General features: G+C 37.5%; 1 protein-coding gene across 1 annotated transcript in view; it reads left to right on the forward strand.

Moving 5' to 3' along the window:
- The window catches only part of DNAH8 (dynein axonemal heavy chain 8), a 429,487-nt gene that overhangs the window by 78,265 nt on the left and 331,185 nt on the right, over positions 1 to 20,037 (forward strand). The window contains exons 17-23 of the mRNA XM_060190815.1: positions 2,049 to 2,236; positions 8,922 to 9,002; positions 9,410 to 9,526; positions 11,014 to 11,133; positions 12,694 to 12,823; positions 14,034 to 14,146; positions 16,215 to 16,321. Coding sequence (XP_060046798.1) covers positions 2,049 to 2,236; positions 8,922 to 9,002; positions 9,410 to 9,526; positions 11,014 to 11,133; positions 12,694 to 12,823; positions 14,034 to 14,146; positions 16,215 to 16,321 — 856 coding nt within the window. The remainder of the gene's footprint in view (positions 1 to 2,048; positions 2,237 to 8,921; positions 9,003 to 9,409; positions 9,527 to 11,013; positions 11,134 to 12,693; positions 12,824 to 14,033; positions 14,147 to 16,214; positions 16,322 to 20,037) is intronic.

The following is a 20,037-nucleotide window of genomic DNA, read 5'->3' on the forward strand; positions in this document are numbered from 1 at the left end:
GACCGTTTGTTCATTGTATGCCTATATCTTGGCAAATAAGGCCCAGTATTGTGCCCAACTGGTACCTTAGTTTTTATTATATTCCTTTCCTTTTGACACCAGGGTTATCTCTGGGGTTCTGTGCCTACATGACTCCTCTGCTCCTAGCAGACTCTTTCTTCCATTTATATTCTAGAGGGTTAGAGAGAGGAAGAGGGAGAGATGAATGTTCTACCTTTTGTGAAACTTCCCCCATTGAGGTGCTCTTATGTCATGACCAGCAACTCAAACCTGGGCTCTTGCACTTGGTAAAAAGTGTGTTCTCTATAGGGAGAGCCATCTTCCAGCCCCTGTACCTTAGTCTTTAATAGGATTCTTTTCTCAGATCAGTTGTGCCTGGCTAATAGGTATTGTAGGCCTCCAGAATTGTTAATGAAAAGCAACCTTTTTAGGTTGGCAGCTCTGTGAAGTTGCTCTGTCAGTGATTCAGATGGAATGAAATGTTCCCTCAATCCTAGAAGGACTTCTTGGCCCCCATTATTCTTTATGAATTTGGTGCCATTTATTCTTTCAAGTAAGCTGAACACACCCTTAAGGAAGACAAATTTCACTGAAGGAATGTCCATAGGTTATTTTGGAATTTCCTTGGGAGTATAAATGATTTCTAATCCAATTCTTAAAATATTCCAAATGAATTGGCTAAATTTTTCAGTTAAAATCCTTATGAAACCAACATCATAAGAATCATGTCAAGACTAATTTTGTCTGATGAGTACAAGTCAACTTCAAAGGGTGTACAAGCTATTTTATTTGAAATGCAACCACATTCTGTGAAGACATATGAGGCTTGGAAGATACATGTAAAGTTCTCATGTTAGGAATGTTTGTTACTGTAAGATGTAATTCAGGCTTGTAAATACTAGTTGGTAAGTCTGTTTTGCCATGCCTCTACAGGTAATTTATATTAATTAACAAATAACCTAAGGCCAATAAGCAAGAACCACTTAGGATTATTTATTTTGATTCATAATAATAATGACTATTTATGTGAATAATGCTCATATCATATATCATATCATATGATGTTATAATACCATATGATGCTGGGAAAAATCTTTCCACATTCTAGGAATTTGCAACTGAATACATTTTAATAGATCTTTCTTCCTTATATTGAGCCTAGTTATCAGCAGTCTGGAAGGGGATTTAATTCAGATAAACTTCCTTAAAGATGTCAGTGGGAAGGAGCTGGGTGGAGGTGCACCTGGTTGAGTGCACATATTGCAGTACACAAAGACCCAGGTTTGAGCTTCCAGTCCCCACCTGCAGGGGGAAAGTTTTGCAAGTGATGAAGCAGTATTGCAGGTATCTCTCTGTCTCTCTCCCTATCACCCATTCCCTCTCAATTCCTGGCTGTCTCTATCCAATAAATAAATAAAGATTTAAAAATAAAAATATGTCAATGGGAATAGCCATGGGAAAGGGTTTGAAATCTATGTTTTGTAGCTGTGTGCATGTTTTAGTTGTCTTTCAGAAGTTAAACCATGATCTATAAAAATGAAGTAGCATTGTATTACAGTTCTCCTCAGCCCTTTTAAAAATGTATTGTAGACCGTAGCAAAAAGGCAAGCAACTCTTGGTCCATTTTTATCTCTCTGGATCTGATTTTATGGTTACACAGATTACTAAAGATTCATTATCTGATTTTTGAGCATGCACTGTGTATTGGATACTATGCCTTAACACCTGAGGTATATAAAACAATTATTTTTCTCTTTTAAAATATTTATTTTAATAATTAAATCATAGAAAAGTGAGTGAGAGGGAGAGAGAGAGAGAGAGAGAAGGAGAGAGAAGGAGAGAGAATGAGTCTACTCTGGTGTGTGTTTCTGGGGCTTAAAATAGGAACTTCAGATAAGCAAACCCCATGTTCTACCAGTTAAGTTATTTCCATGGCTGCTATTGTTTTGTTCTTAATTCACTACCCTACTGGTTAAGGCAGGAAAGGTAAAAGAGGGTCGAAAGCAAAAAGAAACCCAGATTAAGTAATGTTTACCATTTGCTTGTAGCTTTGCAAGCCACGCTTTTTGTGCGACATCCAGAAACAGGGAAATTGTTGGTTAATTTTGATCCCAAGATTCTGGAAGTTGTTCGGGAGACAAAGTGCATGATAAAATTGAAGTTGGATGTACCAGAACAAGCGAAGAGAATGCTGAAATTGGAAAGTAAATTGAAAGGAGACAAACTTTATTTGCAGGTAAGATAGATTCTATTTTCTAATTATTCCTATGGGTTTTTTTTTTTTTTAAAGAATAATGTATCTCTGCAATTGTGTTTATGTGGCAGAGAGAGGAAATTGGTCCCTTTATTGATTTTTTATTAGCGCTTCAAGAAGGCATAACTGGAAAAACCATAAGATATTTAAATTACATAGTAACGATTGTGAAAAGATTCATTATATATATATATATATGTGTGTGTGTGTGTGTGTGTACACATGGTTATGTATACATGTGTATGTGTTGGGTTGCTGAAAAAATCATGACATTTTTTTCTATGTTTTTCTGTGCAAAAATGCACCATGACTTCAACAATGTGAGAATGTTTAAATTCTGTTCTTAAGAAGCTATAATAATATAGTACAGTATTACCAGTAAGGGTCATCATATTATACATTTGATTCTCAGACCTTATTTATCTGACAGATGAAAGATTGGACCCTTTACCAAACTCTTCCAGTTTTTCTACCAACCACCAGCTCCTGGCAACCACTTTTCTACTTTATTTAAAAAAAAATATTTATTTATTTATTTTGGATAGAGGCAGAGTGGAATTGGGTGGGGGGGAGGTGAGACAGAGAGATAGCTGCAGCACAATTTCACCACTTGTGAAACTTTCCTCTTGCAGGTGGGGACCTGGGGTTGAAACTGGATTCTTGAGCATTGTAATGTGTGCACGCAACCAGGTGCACCTCCACCTGCCCCCTACTTTTTTTCTCTTCTCTTTGTGTCTCTCTTTAATTTTTCCTTATGAGCTTGTGCCTTGTGCATAGTTGATTCAAAGAGATAAATAGATAGATAGATAGGTAGATAGATAGATAGATAGATAGAGGATATAGTGGTGCCGGGACTCAAACTTGGACTGTCCACATGATAAGGCAGATGCCATACCCAGTAAGATATTTCTCTGGTCCTACTTTTCAACCTTGTGTTTTTATGAATTCAACTTTTTTAGACTCCACATGTAAGTGATATTATGCATTGTTGTTTTTTGTATCGTCTTTGGTTTATTTCTTGCTGCGTAATGCTGTCAAACTTCAGGCATGTCACAGATGTCAAACTGTCCTTTCTCATAGCTGAGTAATATTTCATATTTATATAAACGCAGGTCGCTTCCATAGCTTGGCTATTGTGAGTTATATTGCAGCAAACGCGGGAGTGCAGATGTTTCTTTGATATATCATTTCAAATGTGATATTCTAGCTATATATCATTTCATATATCTTTGACATGTCATTTCCTTTGACATATATATTTCCCCCTTTTCCACATCCTTAGCAGCACTTGTTACCCTTTGTTATTTTTCCACTTCTAAAAGCCATGAAGTTATATCATTTGTGATTTAAAAAAATTTTTCTTTATTGGGGGATTAATGGTTTGCAGTTGACAGCAAAACACAATAGTTTGTACATGCATAACATTTCCCAGTTTTACACATAACAATTCAACCCCCACTAGGTCCTTCTCTGCCATCATGTTGCAGGGATGATCTCACTCATAGAAGCTGAAAAACAAGATCATTTTTGATTTAGATTTGCATTCCCTTGGTAGTTAATGATGTTGAGCACCTTTTCATATACCTGTTATCTACCTGTAAGTCATAGAAAAAATGTCAGTTCCTCTGCCCATGTTTCTTCTATTTTTAAATTTTCTTTTTTACATTACAGGATTACATGTCAACAGAGGCTTGAATCCACACCATTTCCACCACCAGAGTTCTGAATCTTCACTCTCCCCACTTCAATCCACCACTGTTCCCCATACATTTTAGACATGGGCCAACCATCTTCTCTACAACTTATCTCTCCACATTTATACATAGTTGCCCCTTCTTTTTCTGATTCACTCGTCTCTTTCCCTCTAAGCCACTCATGTCATCATAACTACCTCCATATGACCCTCTCCTTTTCCTTCTCTCTCTCTGGGTGCTGATGGAAGTAGTGCAGAGTCCTCTTATCTTCATTTTTTCACTTTCCCCCTGCTGAGCATATGGGTCAAGGTTGTTTATGGGGAGCAGAAGGTAGGAGTTCTGGCTTCTGTAGCTGCTTCTCCACGGAGCATGGACATTGACAGGTCGATCCATACCTCCAGCCTGTTTCTATCTTTCCCTAGTAGACCAGAGCTCTGGAGATTCGAGGATGCAGGACACATTGGTGAACTCATCTGTCCAGAGAAGTCTGGATGGAGTCATGGTAGCATCTGTAACTTGGTGTCTGGAAGGTGGAATGACCTAAGTTGAGACAAGATGGTTAATTAACAGGAACCAGAAAGTTCATCAGAGCAGATGAACTTAGGAATTTTATGGTAGGAGAAAACTAGGAGAATCATTTTAGGCGTGTTCCTGGGGTCATACGACAATAGTAGTTTTGACTGAGTTTGGTAGCTAGCGTGAGGTTGGATGAGAATATTGTCTGAGAAAATGGTGTCAGAGTGGAGAAAGGGGCTAGAAAGTTGTATCAGGAAAGAGGGTACCTCTCATTCTTATAAAAAAGAATTTTGTTTCTGCCCATGTTTCAATTGGATTTTTTTTTTTTTTGCTATTGAGTTATATTGAGTTCTTTATATAACTTTTCAGTTTATATAAACTGAAAGTGTGGTGCCACTTGTTTATTTCATTTTTGTTGCTTGTGCTTCTTTTGGTGTTAAAAAAATATCATACCAGGCCGGACGGTAGTGCAGCGGGTTAAGTGCACGTAGCTCATGAGGCGCAATGCGCAAGGACCGGCTTAAGGATCCCGGTTCTAGCCACAGCTCCCCATGTCCAGGGGGGTCTCTTCATGAGCGGTGAAGCAAGTTTGCAGGTGTCTATCTTTCCCTCCCCTTCTCTGTCTTTCACTCCTCTCTCCATTTCTCTCTGTCCTATCCAACAGCAAAGACAGCAATAACAGCAAGGGCAACAAAAGGGAAAAAATGGCCTCCAGGAGCAATGGACTTGTGGTGCAGGCACCGAGCCCCAGCAATAACCCTGGAGGCAAAAAATATATATCACACCAATAATGATGTCAAAAAGTCTACCTCTGTAATTTCTTGTAGAGGTTTTATTGGTTCAGTTCTTAAATTTAGTTCTGGCTTATTATGGTGTGGGGAATTGAACCTGGGGCCTTGGAGCCTCAAGCATGAGAGTCTGTTTGCATAACTATTATGCTATCGCCTCCACCCTTAAATTTAATTCTTTAGGTGGTTTTGAGTTGATGTTTGTGTATGGTATAGCAAAGATGTCTGCTTTCATTATGTGTATGTGGCTGTCTAGTTTCCCCAACACCATTTATTTATTTAAAAAAATTTTAAATATTAATTTATTTTCCCTTTTGTTTAACATTTCCCAATGGTGTTTAACATTGTTGTGGTTATTGATGTCATTTTTGTTGGATAGGACAGAGAGAAATGGAGAGAGGAGGGGAAGACAGAGAGGGGGAGAGAAAGACAGACACCTGCAGACCTGCTTCACCACTTGTGAAGCGACTCCTCTCCAGGTGGGGAGCCAGGGGCTCGAACCGAGATCCTTACCCCGGTCATTATGCTTTGCGCCACGTGCGCTTAAGTTGCTGAGCCACCGCCGGACTCCCCCCAACACCATTTATTAAAAAGATTGTCGTGTCATAGTATGTTCTTGTTCTTTGTAATTTATTTGACTATATTTGCATCTAATTGTTTCTGGGTTTTATATCCTGTTTCCTTGTTGATTCTTAATAACATTAAAATACTGACATGCAAACACAAGGAAAGATTGCAGTTGAAAAGCAGAACTGAAAAGATTATCATTGGGGGCTGGCCACTGGTACATCTGGTTAAGCACATCACCATGCAAAAGGATCTGGGTTCTAGCCCCAGCTCCCCACTTGGGTGTGTGGGGGGGAGAATACTCCATGGGCAGTGAAGCAGGTACTGCAGGTATATCTCTCACTCTATCTCTCTCTTCCCTCTCAATTTATCTGTCCTATCAAAACAACAACAACAACAACAACAAATGAACTGCTGTGAGCAGTGGGTGGGCTTGTAATGAAGTCACTCAGCCCCAGAAATAAAAAAAAAAAATTATTAGTAACCGAACTCAGACATCAGGATAATGACAATTAATGGCAAGTTTATATAAATATAATTAAAATTTTATAGACCATGTGCATTATATTTTTATAATATATCCAGTCCTAAGGATACTAATAAAATAAACTGATAAAACAGGATGACTATAGAAAGACATTGGTGGAAAATAATTCTTTCACATTGTAAGCTAAAATAGAACAACAAAATTACTATAATAAGTATTCACAAGACAGTTAACTGTTGACAGCTAGGCTGGCAACAGTTCACTTGGATAGTGTGCTACTTTGCTATGCATGTAACCCAGGTTCAAGCCCACATTGAAAGAAGCTTTGGTGCTGTTGTCTTTTTCACATTCTTTTTAACTGAAAAAGTCATCCTGGAGTGGCGAAGTCTCAGTGACGACTCCCCCTCCCCGCACAAGTCCATAGAAATAACAATTTTATTAAGGTATAATTCATACATTTAAAGTATATTTTAATGGTTTTAGTATATTCATAGAATGCACACCCACAACCACAACTGATTTTAGAACAGTTTATTGCCACCCCCCTCTAAGAAAAAAAAAAAACTCAATTCCATTTATGGTCACTTTCCATCTGCTTTATCAGGTGAGCTCTCTCTCTGGTCCCAAACATTAAAATTTTGAAGAAATTCACTTTATGTACTTTTGCTTTTTTTAAATTTTTTAATTTTTTTAAATAGTTATTTTATTTATTCCTTTTTGTTGCCCTTGTTCTTTTATTGTTGTAGTTATTATTGTTGTTGTCGTTGTTGGATAGGACAGAGAGAAATGGAGAGAGGAGGGGAAGACAGAGAGGAGGAGAGAAAGATAGACACCTGCAGACCTGCTTCACCGCCTGTGAAGCAACTCCCCTGCAGGTGGGGAGCCGGGGTTCGAACCGGGATCCTTATGCAGGTCCTTGTGCTTTGCGCCACCTGTGCTTAACCTGCTGCGCTACAGCCCGACTCCCGTACTTTTGCTTTTAATCGTTTGTGTTTTTAGTGTCATATCTAAGAGATCTTCACCTAATCCAAGATCACAAAGATTTATGTGTATGCTTTCTTTTAAGAGTTTAATAGGTTTAACTAGTAACAAGTAGTACTTAATTGTTATGTTAAAAAAAAACCTCAGAAGATCAATGAGGAGGAGGGGAAAGAGTTTGTAAGGTGTCTGAAGGAGACGCCACTTTGGTGGTTGGTGAGGTATTTTGTCATATATTTTGGGGAGGTATGAAACTGCTCCTGAAACAGTGACAGAATTTTTCAGTTAAAAAAATAAAAGAAAAAAGGGGGTCGGGCGGTGGCGCAGTGGGTTAAGCGCACGTGGCGCAAAGCGCAGGGACCAGCGTAAGGATCCCGGTTCGAGCCCCCGGCTCCCCACCTGCAGGGCGGTGAAGCAGGTCTGCAGGTGTCTGTCTTTCTTTCCCCCTCTCTGTCTTCCCCTCCTCTCTCCATTTTCTCTCTGTCCTATCCAACAACAAAACAAAGTCAACAATGGCAATAATAACCGCAACAAGGCTGCAACAACTAGGGCAACAAAAAGGGGGAAAAACGGCCTCCAGGAGCGGTGGATTCATGGTGCAGGCACCGAGCCCAGCAATAACCCTGGAGGAAAAATAAATAAATAAATAAATAAATAAACAAACAAATAAATAAATAAAAGAAAAAAAGAGATATTTAAAAGAAATTTTCAGAAGAGGATTGTTACTGTAGAAACTTGGACTTCTATTTCAGCATTCCTAGGATTGTGAGGCTGTGGAGGATTGAGTGTCAAAATACTGCTACAAATTGAGGTTATGATCTCTTTTATTGTGTCTTAGGGGATCTTAGTTTTCAATGATAGTACAGAAGTCAAAGTCTTTGCCAAGTGTCAAGTATATATAAAAATTCAACCATAAGTATCAGAAAATAAGAAAAGGCATAACTTGGAAACTATGTGCAAATACTGAAATAGTTTAATATTACTGATTTGGGGAAAGAATTAATTTCACATTCCTCCTTACATAGAGTGAGAAATGAGAAAATGCTAAAGAATTTAATTGTGACTTATTATCTTAAGCATAAAGAAGGAAATATGAAAGTTTATTAATTTTGATTATGCATGATTTTTTTTAAACAGTGAGTAAGAGATGAGGAGAGAGAGGGAAACCAGAGCATCACTTTCGCACAACTGATACAGTGATTGAGCTCTGAACTTCATGTGTGAGAGTTCAGCACTTTATCTACTATATCACTTCCCAGGCCACAGGTGTGAGTTCATTTTTATTCAAGAGAAAAAGTATGGTAAGTATGTGTTAATATGTCAGAATACAGAAAACAGAAGGAGGAAAACGCATGATAAGCAGCATAAAAAAATCCAAATAACTAAAATAATATACATATAGGATAATAATATATAAAATAGTGCAAGTCAAGAAAGTTCCATTGACTTTTTGCTGAAGGAAGGTGCTCAGGTAATTTAATTTTTTGGGGAAAAAAAAAGATAAAGTAAATCAGTATAAATTTGAAAGAGCAAAATCCATCTTGGCAGAACTGTAAGGAAACAGTTATAATGAATCAAAATATAACTGTTGCCTTAAAATAAATTAAAATAACATATGCCATTTTGACTTTTAACAGGGCCTTCTGCAGCATTATGATGATTTATGTCAGGAAGTGCCTTCTGTGTTTGTCAATCTGATGACCCCTAAAATGAAAAAGGTTGGTAATGCTGAAGTTTCATATTGATTTCCTCATTATTTTAAATTAGATTCTGGTTCTATAGATTATAGATTTGAGAGCATCTATTCTTGCATACACCCTATAGCCTTTTAGTTCAATTTTATAGCTCTATTTCTGTGACAGAATGATTTCTTGTCTACATTCTGTTGCCTTTGAAAAGCAACTAAATCTAAATAATGAATACTTTCTAAGGATCTATGATTAGTTCGTGGACAGCCAAAGATGATTAAAAACACAAAAATCACCTTTACTAGATATAAGGGATGGTAGATATAATTAAATAAATAGAGCTTGTAATATATTCAGGTAATTAAATGAAACCTTTTAGACAAAATTGTAAATCCTTCTGTTAGTAATGGAAGCTACTATACTTTGCCTTTTCCTAGGTGGAATCTGTGTTGAGACAGGGTCTCACAATATTAACATGGTCGTCCTTAACACTAGAAAGCTTCTTTCAAGAAGTTGACTCAGTTTTGGATATGTTCAATCAGCTTTTAAAGAAGGTATGTTACATAAAAAAATTTAAAACAATATACATTAACATTCAGCCATAAGTAATTGTCTGATTATGGATTATTTTAAAAAAATTATAACTTCTTAAATGACATTTCATTTGTTTATTTATTGGCTGGAGACAGAATTCTAGAAAGAAAAGGGAGATAGACACCTGAAGCATTGCTTCACCGCTAGTGAAGTTTCCTCCCTACAGGTAGTGTCTAGCAGTTTGAACCCAGGCCCTTGTGCATTGTAGCATGCACACTCAACCAGGTGTGCTACCACCAGGCCCCAGGATTATGACTTTTAATTGTTTTTTTTTCCAAAGGGGCTGCATCTGTTTGCATTCCCACTAGTGTGTAGCAGGCCTTTTTTCTTTTAAATATTTATTTATTTATTCATTCCCTTTTGTTGCCCTTTTTTTTTTTATTTAAGAAAGGATTAATTAACAAAACCATAGGGTAAGAGGGGTACAACTCCACACAATTCCCACCGCCCAATCTCCATATCCTACCCCCTCCCCCGATAGCTTTCCCATTATGACTTTTAATTGTAATGCTTTTTTTTTTTTTGCCTCCAGGGTTATCGTTGGGGCTCGGTGCATGCACTACGAATCCACTGCTCTTGGTGGCCATCTTTTCCCCATTGTTGTTGGATAGGACAGAGAGAAATTGAGAGAGGAGGGGAAGGCAGAAAGGAGGAGAGAAAAGACACCTGCAGACTTGCTTCACTGCTTGTGAAGTAACCACCTGCAGGTGGGGAGCCTGGGGCTCAAACCGGGATCCTTACACCAGCCCTTGCACTTTGTACTATGTGCATTTAACTCTGTGTGGTACTGCCTGGCAAGTCTCAACTCCCCCCTCACCTATTTTTAGCAGTCTTGAGCCCTTTTCATTTAGGGTTGCTTTGCTCTTGTCCATGAATTATTTTACCTTTGATATGTTCAAATGATGGTTCAACTCCACAGTATAATCTGAATTAAGTTATATAAAATGGGATAAATGTAAACTAAGAGATGACAGAGTAGTGTGCTTAAATGTAATATATAATTAATTAGTGCATCCGATATGAATTAAATGAGGTAGTACCATCTAACTCTTGCTTTGTGACTTACTTGCTGCATAGACTGTCCATGTTATTTTAGAAATGTTTGTCTGTGGTGGTTGTATAATGTAATCGACAAAAATAGAGAAACATGGGAATCATAAACCCACTATGAGGTTACCTTTCTTCTCTGAGCTCTTATTCTATTTATGGCAAAATTGAGGGAGTGAAGAGTATGTTGGTTTGAGGACAAAAGGAGATAACTCAAATCAGGTTCTGGCACTTGTTTCTTGGTACAGCTTTGGTTCCATGATGAGTTTTCTTTGCAGATGCACTTAACTAAAATTTTCATCTGCATCAAAAAGCATGTTTCTAGATCTGTCTTGCTAACTTCATTTATAACTCATTTTTGAATGAAATGTTTTCTTCCACATTTTTTTTCTCTTGGTAGATCAGTGACTTGTGTGAGATGCAGATTGATACAGTTCTAAAGGAGATAGCCAAAACTGTGCTGATTTCCCTGCCTGAGAGTGGTGCTACCAAAGTAGAAGATATGCTGACTCTCAATGAGGTAGGTGTTTGCTTCCTAAAGCCTTTGCTGACTACTAGGAAGTTTCAGAAAGGTAAAGTAGAGGATTTTAGAATGAAGGAAAGGTGCTTTCACACTTCTTTTCTTACTGTACACTCTATTACTGTGGGCAGATTTCTTATTCTTCCTGAAACTGTTTCTCATCTATGAAATTGGGGATGATGGGGACCGGCTGGTGGTGCACCCGGTTAAGTGGTGAAGGACCTGTGTCAAGACCTGGGTTTGAGACCCCTTCTCCCCACCTGTAGGGGGGATGCTTCACAAGCAGGGAAGCAGGTCTGCAGGTGTCTATCTTTCTCTCCCTCTCTATCTACACCTTCCCTCTCAATTTCTATCTATCCTATTGAATGAAGTTCAAGGGGAAAAAAAGAAAAAAATGATGGCTGAGAGTAGTGGATTTGTAGTGCCAGCATAAAGCTCCAGTAATAACCCTGGAGACAAAAAAGGAAGAAAGAAAGAAAAAGAAAGAAAGTGTGTGTGTGTGTGTGTGTGTGTGTGTGTGTGTAGGGGTAATGCTCTTACCTGTTCCTAGAGATTGTTATTTTCTTAAATTAACCAATATACTAAAGCCTGATGTACAAAACCACACAAAATTAAAACCTTGATAACATTTGAAACTCAAAGAAATATTTCAGATTGTCCTTTTTGATTTTGATTTTGTAAAATAAGAGAGAGTTGAACCTAAGCATCATTCTGGCATATGTGGTGGTTCTTCTTCTTCTAGTGTTTGCCCTTCTTCCGTAGCCAGTCAACAGCGTTAGGTTGAGCCTGATGTAAAGTTTCGAGACCTCCTTTGAATCTGGAGAGGTGGCAGTTGTTGACTATGTGGGTCATAGTCTGTCTGTAGCCGCAGGGGCAGTTCGGGTCGTCTCTGGCTCCCCAGCGATGGAACATGGCAGCGCACCGGCCATGGCCTGTTCGTGGTGGTATGAGGGCCTTTCTCATGCAAGCCCTGTACTATACCATTTGGCTATAGTCTGGTCCAAAGATTACCCTTTTCATTTTAATATTTTATTGTTTTATGGAGAGAGAGAGAGACTGGAGTACTGCTATGGCACATGCAGTGCTGAGGGTGAAACTGGGAGCCTCAGGTTTACACATCCTGAGTTTCAGCAACTGAACGGTCTCCCCAAATGCCAGATGTCTTTCTGTAACTTATATACTTTTAAATTTTCAGCTTTTGACACATCCTCTCTACAGTTTCAGCCTTCTGCCTTTAACCCATATATGTGTAAAAAAAAAAGCAAAAAACAAGATCTCTATGTGATTGAATCAGATAAAGGTGAAAGACTTCAAATTTTTCTTCTTGCCCCCCCCCCCATTTCTTTGCCTGGACCTTAGCAGTTATGCCTTTACCTATTCAAAGATTTGGAATATGGAGTATTGTGCTACTTGAAGTTACCTTTAATTATGTTCAAATAGCATAAACTATAGTTTTATAAGTCAAATGTATGAATAGTTTTTGCAGTACATGAAGTAATGAATGCTAGCCTACAAATCAATAGTCACTTCTTTCTTTACTTTCCTTCTTCATACGTATAGACATACACAAAAGAATGGGCTGATATTCTGAACCATAAAAGTAGACATGTGGAAGAAGCTGTCAAAGAACTTATATCAATATTTGAGACAATTTATGAAGTTAAGTACACTGGCAAAGCAGCAAAACCAGGTATTTCTGATTATAGCTAATATGTTTGAATCAAAATACTTGCACAGATATATTCTCAAACAAGCACCTTCTGTTTAGTGGGTACCAACATTCCAGATTCTCTGAAGAAAAGCAGGTGTTGAGCATAAGGCACACCACTTGCACACACTGTTTAGCACAGTTAGAAAGTGAGATGTGGGATGGTGGAGGCCATGAAATAGCTCACTTGGGTGGTGTACTGCTTTGTGATGTGTATGACCCAGATTCAAATCCAGCCCCCACCACACTGAAGGAAGCTTTGGTGCTGTGGTCTCTTTTACACTCTCACTCTTTCTCTTTATAATTAAAAAAAAAATTTTTACTTGTTTATTTTCTCAGAGACCTGCTCAGCCCTGGATAATGGTGCAGGGGATTGAACCTGGGGCTCTCAGAGATGAGAGTCTCTTTGCAGAACCATTATGCCCTATGCTCTCATTCTCTTTGCCCCCTGTCACTATCTTTAATAAAGAAAAAAAAAGAAAGAAAGAAAAATAAAGTGGGAGAAATCCTTCTCACATGCTAGCAAGAACCAGTCTTGTAAGCCACCCTCTTCCTGGACAGCAGCCTTAGACCTACTATGTTACTCTTTCTCTCTGGGACAGGATTTCAAGATGTTTAGAGACATTTTGTGTTGTCATATATTGTATGTGTGGCTGCTACTGGCATTAGGAGGTAGAGGTCAAGGAATATCCTACAACTTCCCCCATCCCCCAAGAATGCCAATAGTACTGAGTTTGAGGAACTCTTTGAGTCTTTCATAAACACCCACATCATGCCTTTACTTCATGAGTTTTCCCACTCAGTTTAAGTAGTTTTATCGGAAGTGTCAAAACCATAAGAACTTCAGCTCATTAGGTTAGAAAAGTCAAAAGGGTAAACAGATAATATGTAAAAACTTCTTAAATTCTTAATTCTATTTATAAATAATATATTTAAGAGTATATTTCTTAGTAGAATGACAGTTCCTTTGAAATGAGTAACTTAAAAAAACTAAAAGGGTGTTTCCTATAGTAACAAATTAAATAAAATTAAAATTTTAAATCAACAGCTTCTTATGAAGAAGCTTCTTCTGAAAACAAAGGGGGGCAGGGAGAAGCCTCCTAAAAAGGCTTGGCCTTACAGAATAAGCCAAATGCTTAATATTAAATGTGTTCTAGATTAAATGTATTTTTATTTTGCCTTTTGTCCATAGAACAAAGGAAACACGTTGCTTTTGGAAGTGAGACAGAAGAAGGTGAAAGCCCTGATTATGAGAATAATGTGCAAGAAGTTAATGCTAATGACAAAGAAGATGAATTTAAAAAGGTATCTGTTGTGAAACCACCTCATGTAGTTTCACAGATTTATGACTCAAAGAGTTGTAGATAATCCCAAATGGTGCTTCTTCCAGGCAGTTCCGTGACCAACCTGTGTGGGTTTATAACCAATCTGGATTTAGGACAAAATATATAATTTTCACTTTCATACCATATAATCTGGCCAGACAGAGTAATTTATACAGTTTTCTCCAACATCAAGAATTTCTAATACAATTTTGTCAATTATAGATGATATAGTTATCTCCTTCCATTGTGACTGCTCATGTTGTCATATATAGTACATCTCACTTTTAGGCTTATAGTGCCCCAAATCCATGTGATTTAGAGTGGTGAATTTTGTTTTCTGGTATTGAATTTAGTGGAGTTACCTCTGTTGTAAGCCTAAATTTTGAGGGACTTAATCACAGGGATCTGCATTTTCCCTTCTATTGTTTTATTTTGGGGCCTTAATGATTTATAGTACACTCATTGACACATGGGTACAATTTCTCATATCACGATGATTAGGTGTTGTTTACATAACACTGTCTCCAACTTAGGTTTTTTTCCATCATCAAGCACCATGACTCCAAAAGCAAAAAACACCTCCCTATCCCCTTCCAAAACTCCCCCCCCCTCCACCCATATACACACACCTCCTCCCTTCCAACTACCTCCCTGCCTCCTTCATCTGAGTCCTTTGCTTTGGTGCAATACACCAAACCCAGTTCAGTTTTTACTTTGTGTTTTCCCTTTCTGTCTCTTATACTGAGAATTATGAGGCACTATTCAAGGGACCTGCATTTTTTTTTATCTTTTTTAAATTTTTATTTATTATTATTTTTTATTTAAGAAAGGATTAATTAGCAAAACCATAGGGTAGGAGGGGTACAATTCCACACAATTCCCACCACCCAATCTCCATATCCCACCCCCTCCTCTGATAGCTTTCCCATTCTCTGTCCCTCTGGGAACATGGACCCAGGGTCATTGAGGGTTGCAGAAGGTAGAAGGTCTGGCTTCTGTAATTGTTTCCCCGCTGAACATGGGTGTTGACTGGTCAGTCCATACTCCCAGTCTGCCTCTCTCTTTCCCTAGTAGGATGGGTCTCTGGGGAAGCGGAGCTCCAGGACACATTGGTGGGGTCTTCAGTCCAGGGAAGCCTGGCCGGCATCCTGATGACATCTGGAACCTGGTGACTGAAAAGAGAGTTAACATACGAAGCCAAACAAATTGTTGAGCCATATGGCCATAGTTTGGTCCTGGATGTATGTTTCACCGTGCAAGTAGAACATGGGGCTTAGAAGACCCCTAGCAGATTATCTAGGTTGAATATTTGATGGGATCTCAGTGAAAATTTTACTTCTCTGGAAGAAAATATTTGGAGGGGACTGGGTGGTGGTGTACTTGGTTGAACACACACATTACAGTGTGCAAAGAGCCAGGTTCAAACCCCCAGTCCCCACCTGCCAGGGAAAGCTTCACAAGTGGTGAACTATTATTATTGCTTTTCTCTCTCTCTCTTTCTCTCTTGCCCTTGCCCTTGCCCTCACTCTCTCCCTATCCATCTCCCCTTTCCTCTATATATTTTTTTTGTTTTTATCCAAAAATAAAGAAGTAAATAAAACTTAAAAAAGAAAAGATTTGGAGAGAAGTTCAAACCATGGCCCCAGCTGAATGGAAATTTCATTTCATATGCTTTATTACTGTAAATTTTAAAACACATGTCTGCATTTAGGTAAGCTTTGTGTCTATATCCATAAACATTAAGAAATATATCATGATAAGTGCTTTATTTTTGTTAGGAGAATGAGTAAGCAAACAGGGTTTTTAAAATAAACTGTTTTTGCATTTTGGCCATTTTAGGAAGTCCTTTGACTTGATAGGGTAATTTTACAAGCACATTTTAAATACTATAAAAAGTAACATAGAATGGAACTTATTTCTACAATGTAGTTGAGATTAATAGTTTATACTTTTTTATTGTTCACATATTACTCTAATATTGTATGTATTATTGCTTTGGAGGATGTTTTTACTTTTTGTACTAAATTTGTTATGATTTCATACTACAGGAATGTAAAGAAGTTTATGCTTTTTTCTCTCATCAACTATTAGACAGTCTTCAAAAAGCTACAAGGCTGTCTTTGGACACAATGAAAAGAAGAATATTTGTTTCCAGGCAAGTTGAAAATGTGCTAAATAAATCTGATAATACTATCTATTATAACAAAATGCTACTTGCAGATTAAATTTTTATTGATTTTCAAAATCAGGGCCAGAAAAATAGCTCATTTGAATAGTGTGATGTTTTGCCATGTGAACCTTCCAGGTTTGAATCCAGCTTCACCACACTGAAGGAAGCTTTGGTGCTGTGATCTCTTTCACTGTTTCTCTATGATTTTGTTTCTCTCTTGTCTAAAAAATACAATTAGCACAAAAATTGAAATATAACATTTATGAAGAGACTGTATGAATCTTAAATGTAATAGTATTGGTATAAAGACAATGATTAAATGGGGGCTGGAAGGTGACACACCCAGTTAAGCACACATATTACCAAGCACAAGGACTTGGCTTTGAGCCCCTGTTTCCTACTTGCAGAGGGTCTGCTTCATGAATAGTAAATCAGATCTGAAGATGTCTGTCTTTTTTATCCCTCTATCTCCCTATTCTCTCTCAATTTCTCTCTGTCTAATAAAAATTAGAAGAAAAAAATGAAAAAAATGGCCACTGGAAGCAGTGTATTCATAGTGCAGGCACTGAGCCCCAGCTAATAACTCTAGTGGCAAAGGAAAAAAAAAAGAGAGAGATTGATTAAATTAATAATTATGTTCCTAACACCCAGGCTAAGAGAAAGATCACTTATCAATTCCATTACTGCTCCTCTTTGTCTACCTACATGTAAATATAAACCTGAAATTGGTGTTTACTATTGACTGTCTTTACAGTTTGTATCCCTAATCAATGTATATTTAATTTTTTCAGTTTTGAACTATATTTGGTATTGTTTTTGAGATTTGTCTATGTTATGTAGTTTTCACTTCTCTATGGTTGGACCATGAACAATCTGTGTACCCATATTGCTGGTGATGATCATTTGGGTCATGGTCAAGTTTGGATTGTCTTGAGTGAAGTCTTTGTGATTGCTCTTGTACTTGTTTCCACCTGTACCTGCCAAATGTGGAACGTCAGACTCTAGGGAATATGTATTCTTCACTATAAGGCAGTGACTGTGGTTCTTTATCTTTATACACAGTTGATGTCATCCTTGCATCATATCTTTCCATATCATTTACTTTCCCAGATTTTTGTGTATCTTCTCATTTGTTATATCTTTTTCTGTAATTTAAACATTTTTGTCTTAAAAGCATCATATACCTGTCTAGTTTATTTTTATTCTCTTACTGTACTTTAAAAATACAAATTTTATAGAGTATAGTGCTTCGCTTTCAGACCTTTTATTTCTCTGTGAGACTAATAACAATGCATCTTCTGGAACTCCCCCCCCCCCGGCTTTTTTTTGTTTTGTTTTGTTGTTGCTGTCACTTGGACTTCACTTCTATAGGCTGACTTTTTCAGAAGAGACATAGAGAGATAAAGAAAGGAAAAGTCCCATAGTACTGAAGCTTTCTGTAATATAATGAAGGCTGAGGTCAAATTTGGGTTGCATGCATACTTAAGCAGGTATACTATTCAGGTGAGCTATATTGCTGGCCTTCTCCAGTTTTACTGAATAGAATTGGTATATGTCGCTGTGTTAATTTAAGGTGCACACTATGCACCTTTTATTGTGAAACGATGATCAGTACAGTAAGTTCTAGTTAATAATCATTACCTTGCAGAGTTATAAATCTGATTACTTTTATTCAAATTGATTATCATTGTCTCTTAGTACAGTTTAATCTGTTTGCATTTACTTATGACATTTAGTGTTCTTCCTTTTCTTTGATTAATTTCATTGTCTCTTATCTTTGGGGTGGATAATTTTTCATTTCATTTTCTTTGTTTAGGTTCTAATATGTGTATCCTAAAATTTAGAATACACATATCTTGCTCTAGCTCTTAAAAATTTCTAATTTTTTTCATTTTCCCGCATTTTACCTCTGATTACAAGGGCTGTAGCATGCTTTACTCCATAAGCTATACCTATATCATCATTAACTGTTTGACGTTTTAGTGTGTTCTTATTTTTGAATTCTCAAAAACCTTATTTACTCACATGCTTGTTAAAATCTCTGGGTTCTTAATTATTTTTTGTGCCATACTATGTTCCTTAATAAGGGAGTATAGGGGAAAACTCAATTAGTCATATATATCTATATACATATATATATGTATCTATATACATATATATGTATATACATATATATATGTATATGTATATACATATACATACAGGCACTTTTGTTGTTGTTGCTGGGGCTTTGTTAGGGAAAGACACTGGAATTTGAGGAGACTGGAGCCAATATGGATGAAAGAGAAAGGAGTTTATTTCACTGGAGACCGAGAGTTGAGATCACTCACTCCCCGAGTGGGCATGGTAACATTATCTTTATACCATGGCTTGGAAGCAAGCTAAGTTAGCCTCGGGTTACAGAATCAGTAGGAGCAGTTATCACAGTCAGGTATTCATAGGGAATCTTGTTTTCCAGGAATGAGGGAGAAGGGGAATCTTGTCCTTCACGACCAGGAATGAGTGGGCAAGTTTACTGGAATTCCCCTTGGCTAAAATTTTCTGAATTCTCTCTAGCTTCCCTCTCAGCTTCACTGCTTTGGGCCGACTTCTTCTTTTTTTTCCAGATATAGTGAGAGAGGGAAAGATTCTGTCAGTACTGTAGTGCTCCCATGTGGTATACTGGGCCTTTACGCTGGATCATACACATGCAAAGGAGGTACTTTACCAGCTGAGCTGTCTCTCTGGCCTCTAGTCTTCATTTTGACTCTGAAAACCACCCCCTTCCATTAATTGCATTCATACTTTCATGGAAAGTTAACTTGATAAAAGTTTTCAGTTTACAGGACTAGGTGGTGGCACACTTGGTTGAGCATACATGTTACAGTGCGCAAGGACCCAGGTTTGAGTCCTTAGTCCCCACCTGCAGGAGGAAAGCTTCACAAGTGGTGAAGCAGTGCTGCCGGTGTCTCTTTGTCTCTCTCCCTGTTTATCACCCCCTTCCCTCTCAATTTCTGGCTGTGTCTATCCAATAAACAAATAAAAGATAAAAAAGAAGTTTTCAGTTTATATCTCAACACTTTTTACTGATGTATATTGTTAATAATGAGATGTCTTCATTGAGTCTGAGGATTGTTTTTTATCCTTTGAGTTCTGCAGTTTTTTTTCCATTGTGTGACTGTTCCTTTATGTAGGCCTCCTTTGTTCTCATAGTCTACTTTTCTATTTGAAGGCTAATAGAGCATTCCTTAATTCCAGAACAATCAGTAACATTTTCCTTAGTTGTTGAATCTAGTAATTCTCTTATGGAACTCCTAGTATCTGAATTTTGAATAGCTTAACCACATAAGTCATTGTTCCAAGTAAGACACTTTTTAGAATGAAGAGTCACTATGCAGATGAAGCATCAGGACAGACCTAACCTAGAGTTGTCCTGGGCACAATGGACATGTGCTCATTTCAGATGTCAGTGATTCTTGTTCGCTCCTTCTAGTCTCTTAGCTATTCTATCATACACTTTGCCTTTTTTTTCCTCCTAGGCTATATTATAGGCACATATTTCTGTATCTGATCTAAAGATAATTTCATCTGTAGCACCTTAAATATTTTAATTTATCCTCCAGACATTGTATCTTTTCTGCCCTTTCTAGCATACCAATTGGTTAATTTTTGGAAGACAGCTTTCATTTATCTCCTTGAACGTTTCTAGTATATTCATTTAA

This window comes from Erinaceus europaeus, chromosome 4, assembly GCF_950295315.1.
Source record: "Erinaceus europaeus chromosome 4, mEriEur2.1, whole genome shotgun sequence".
Lineage (NCBI taxonomy): Eukaryota > Metazoa > Chordata > Mammalia > Eulipotyphla > Erinaceidae > Erinaceus > Erinaceus europaeus.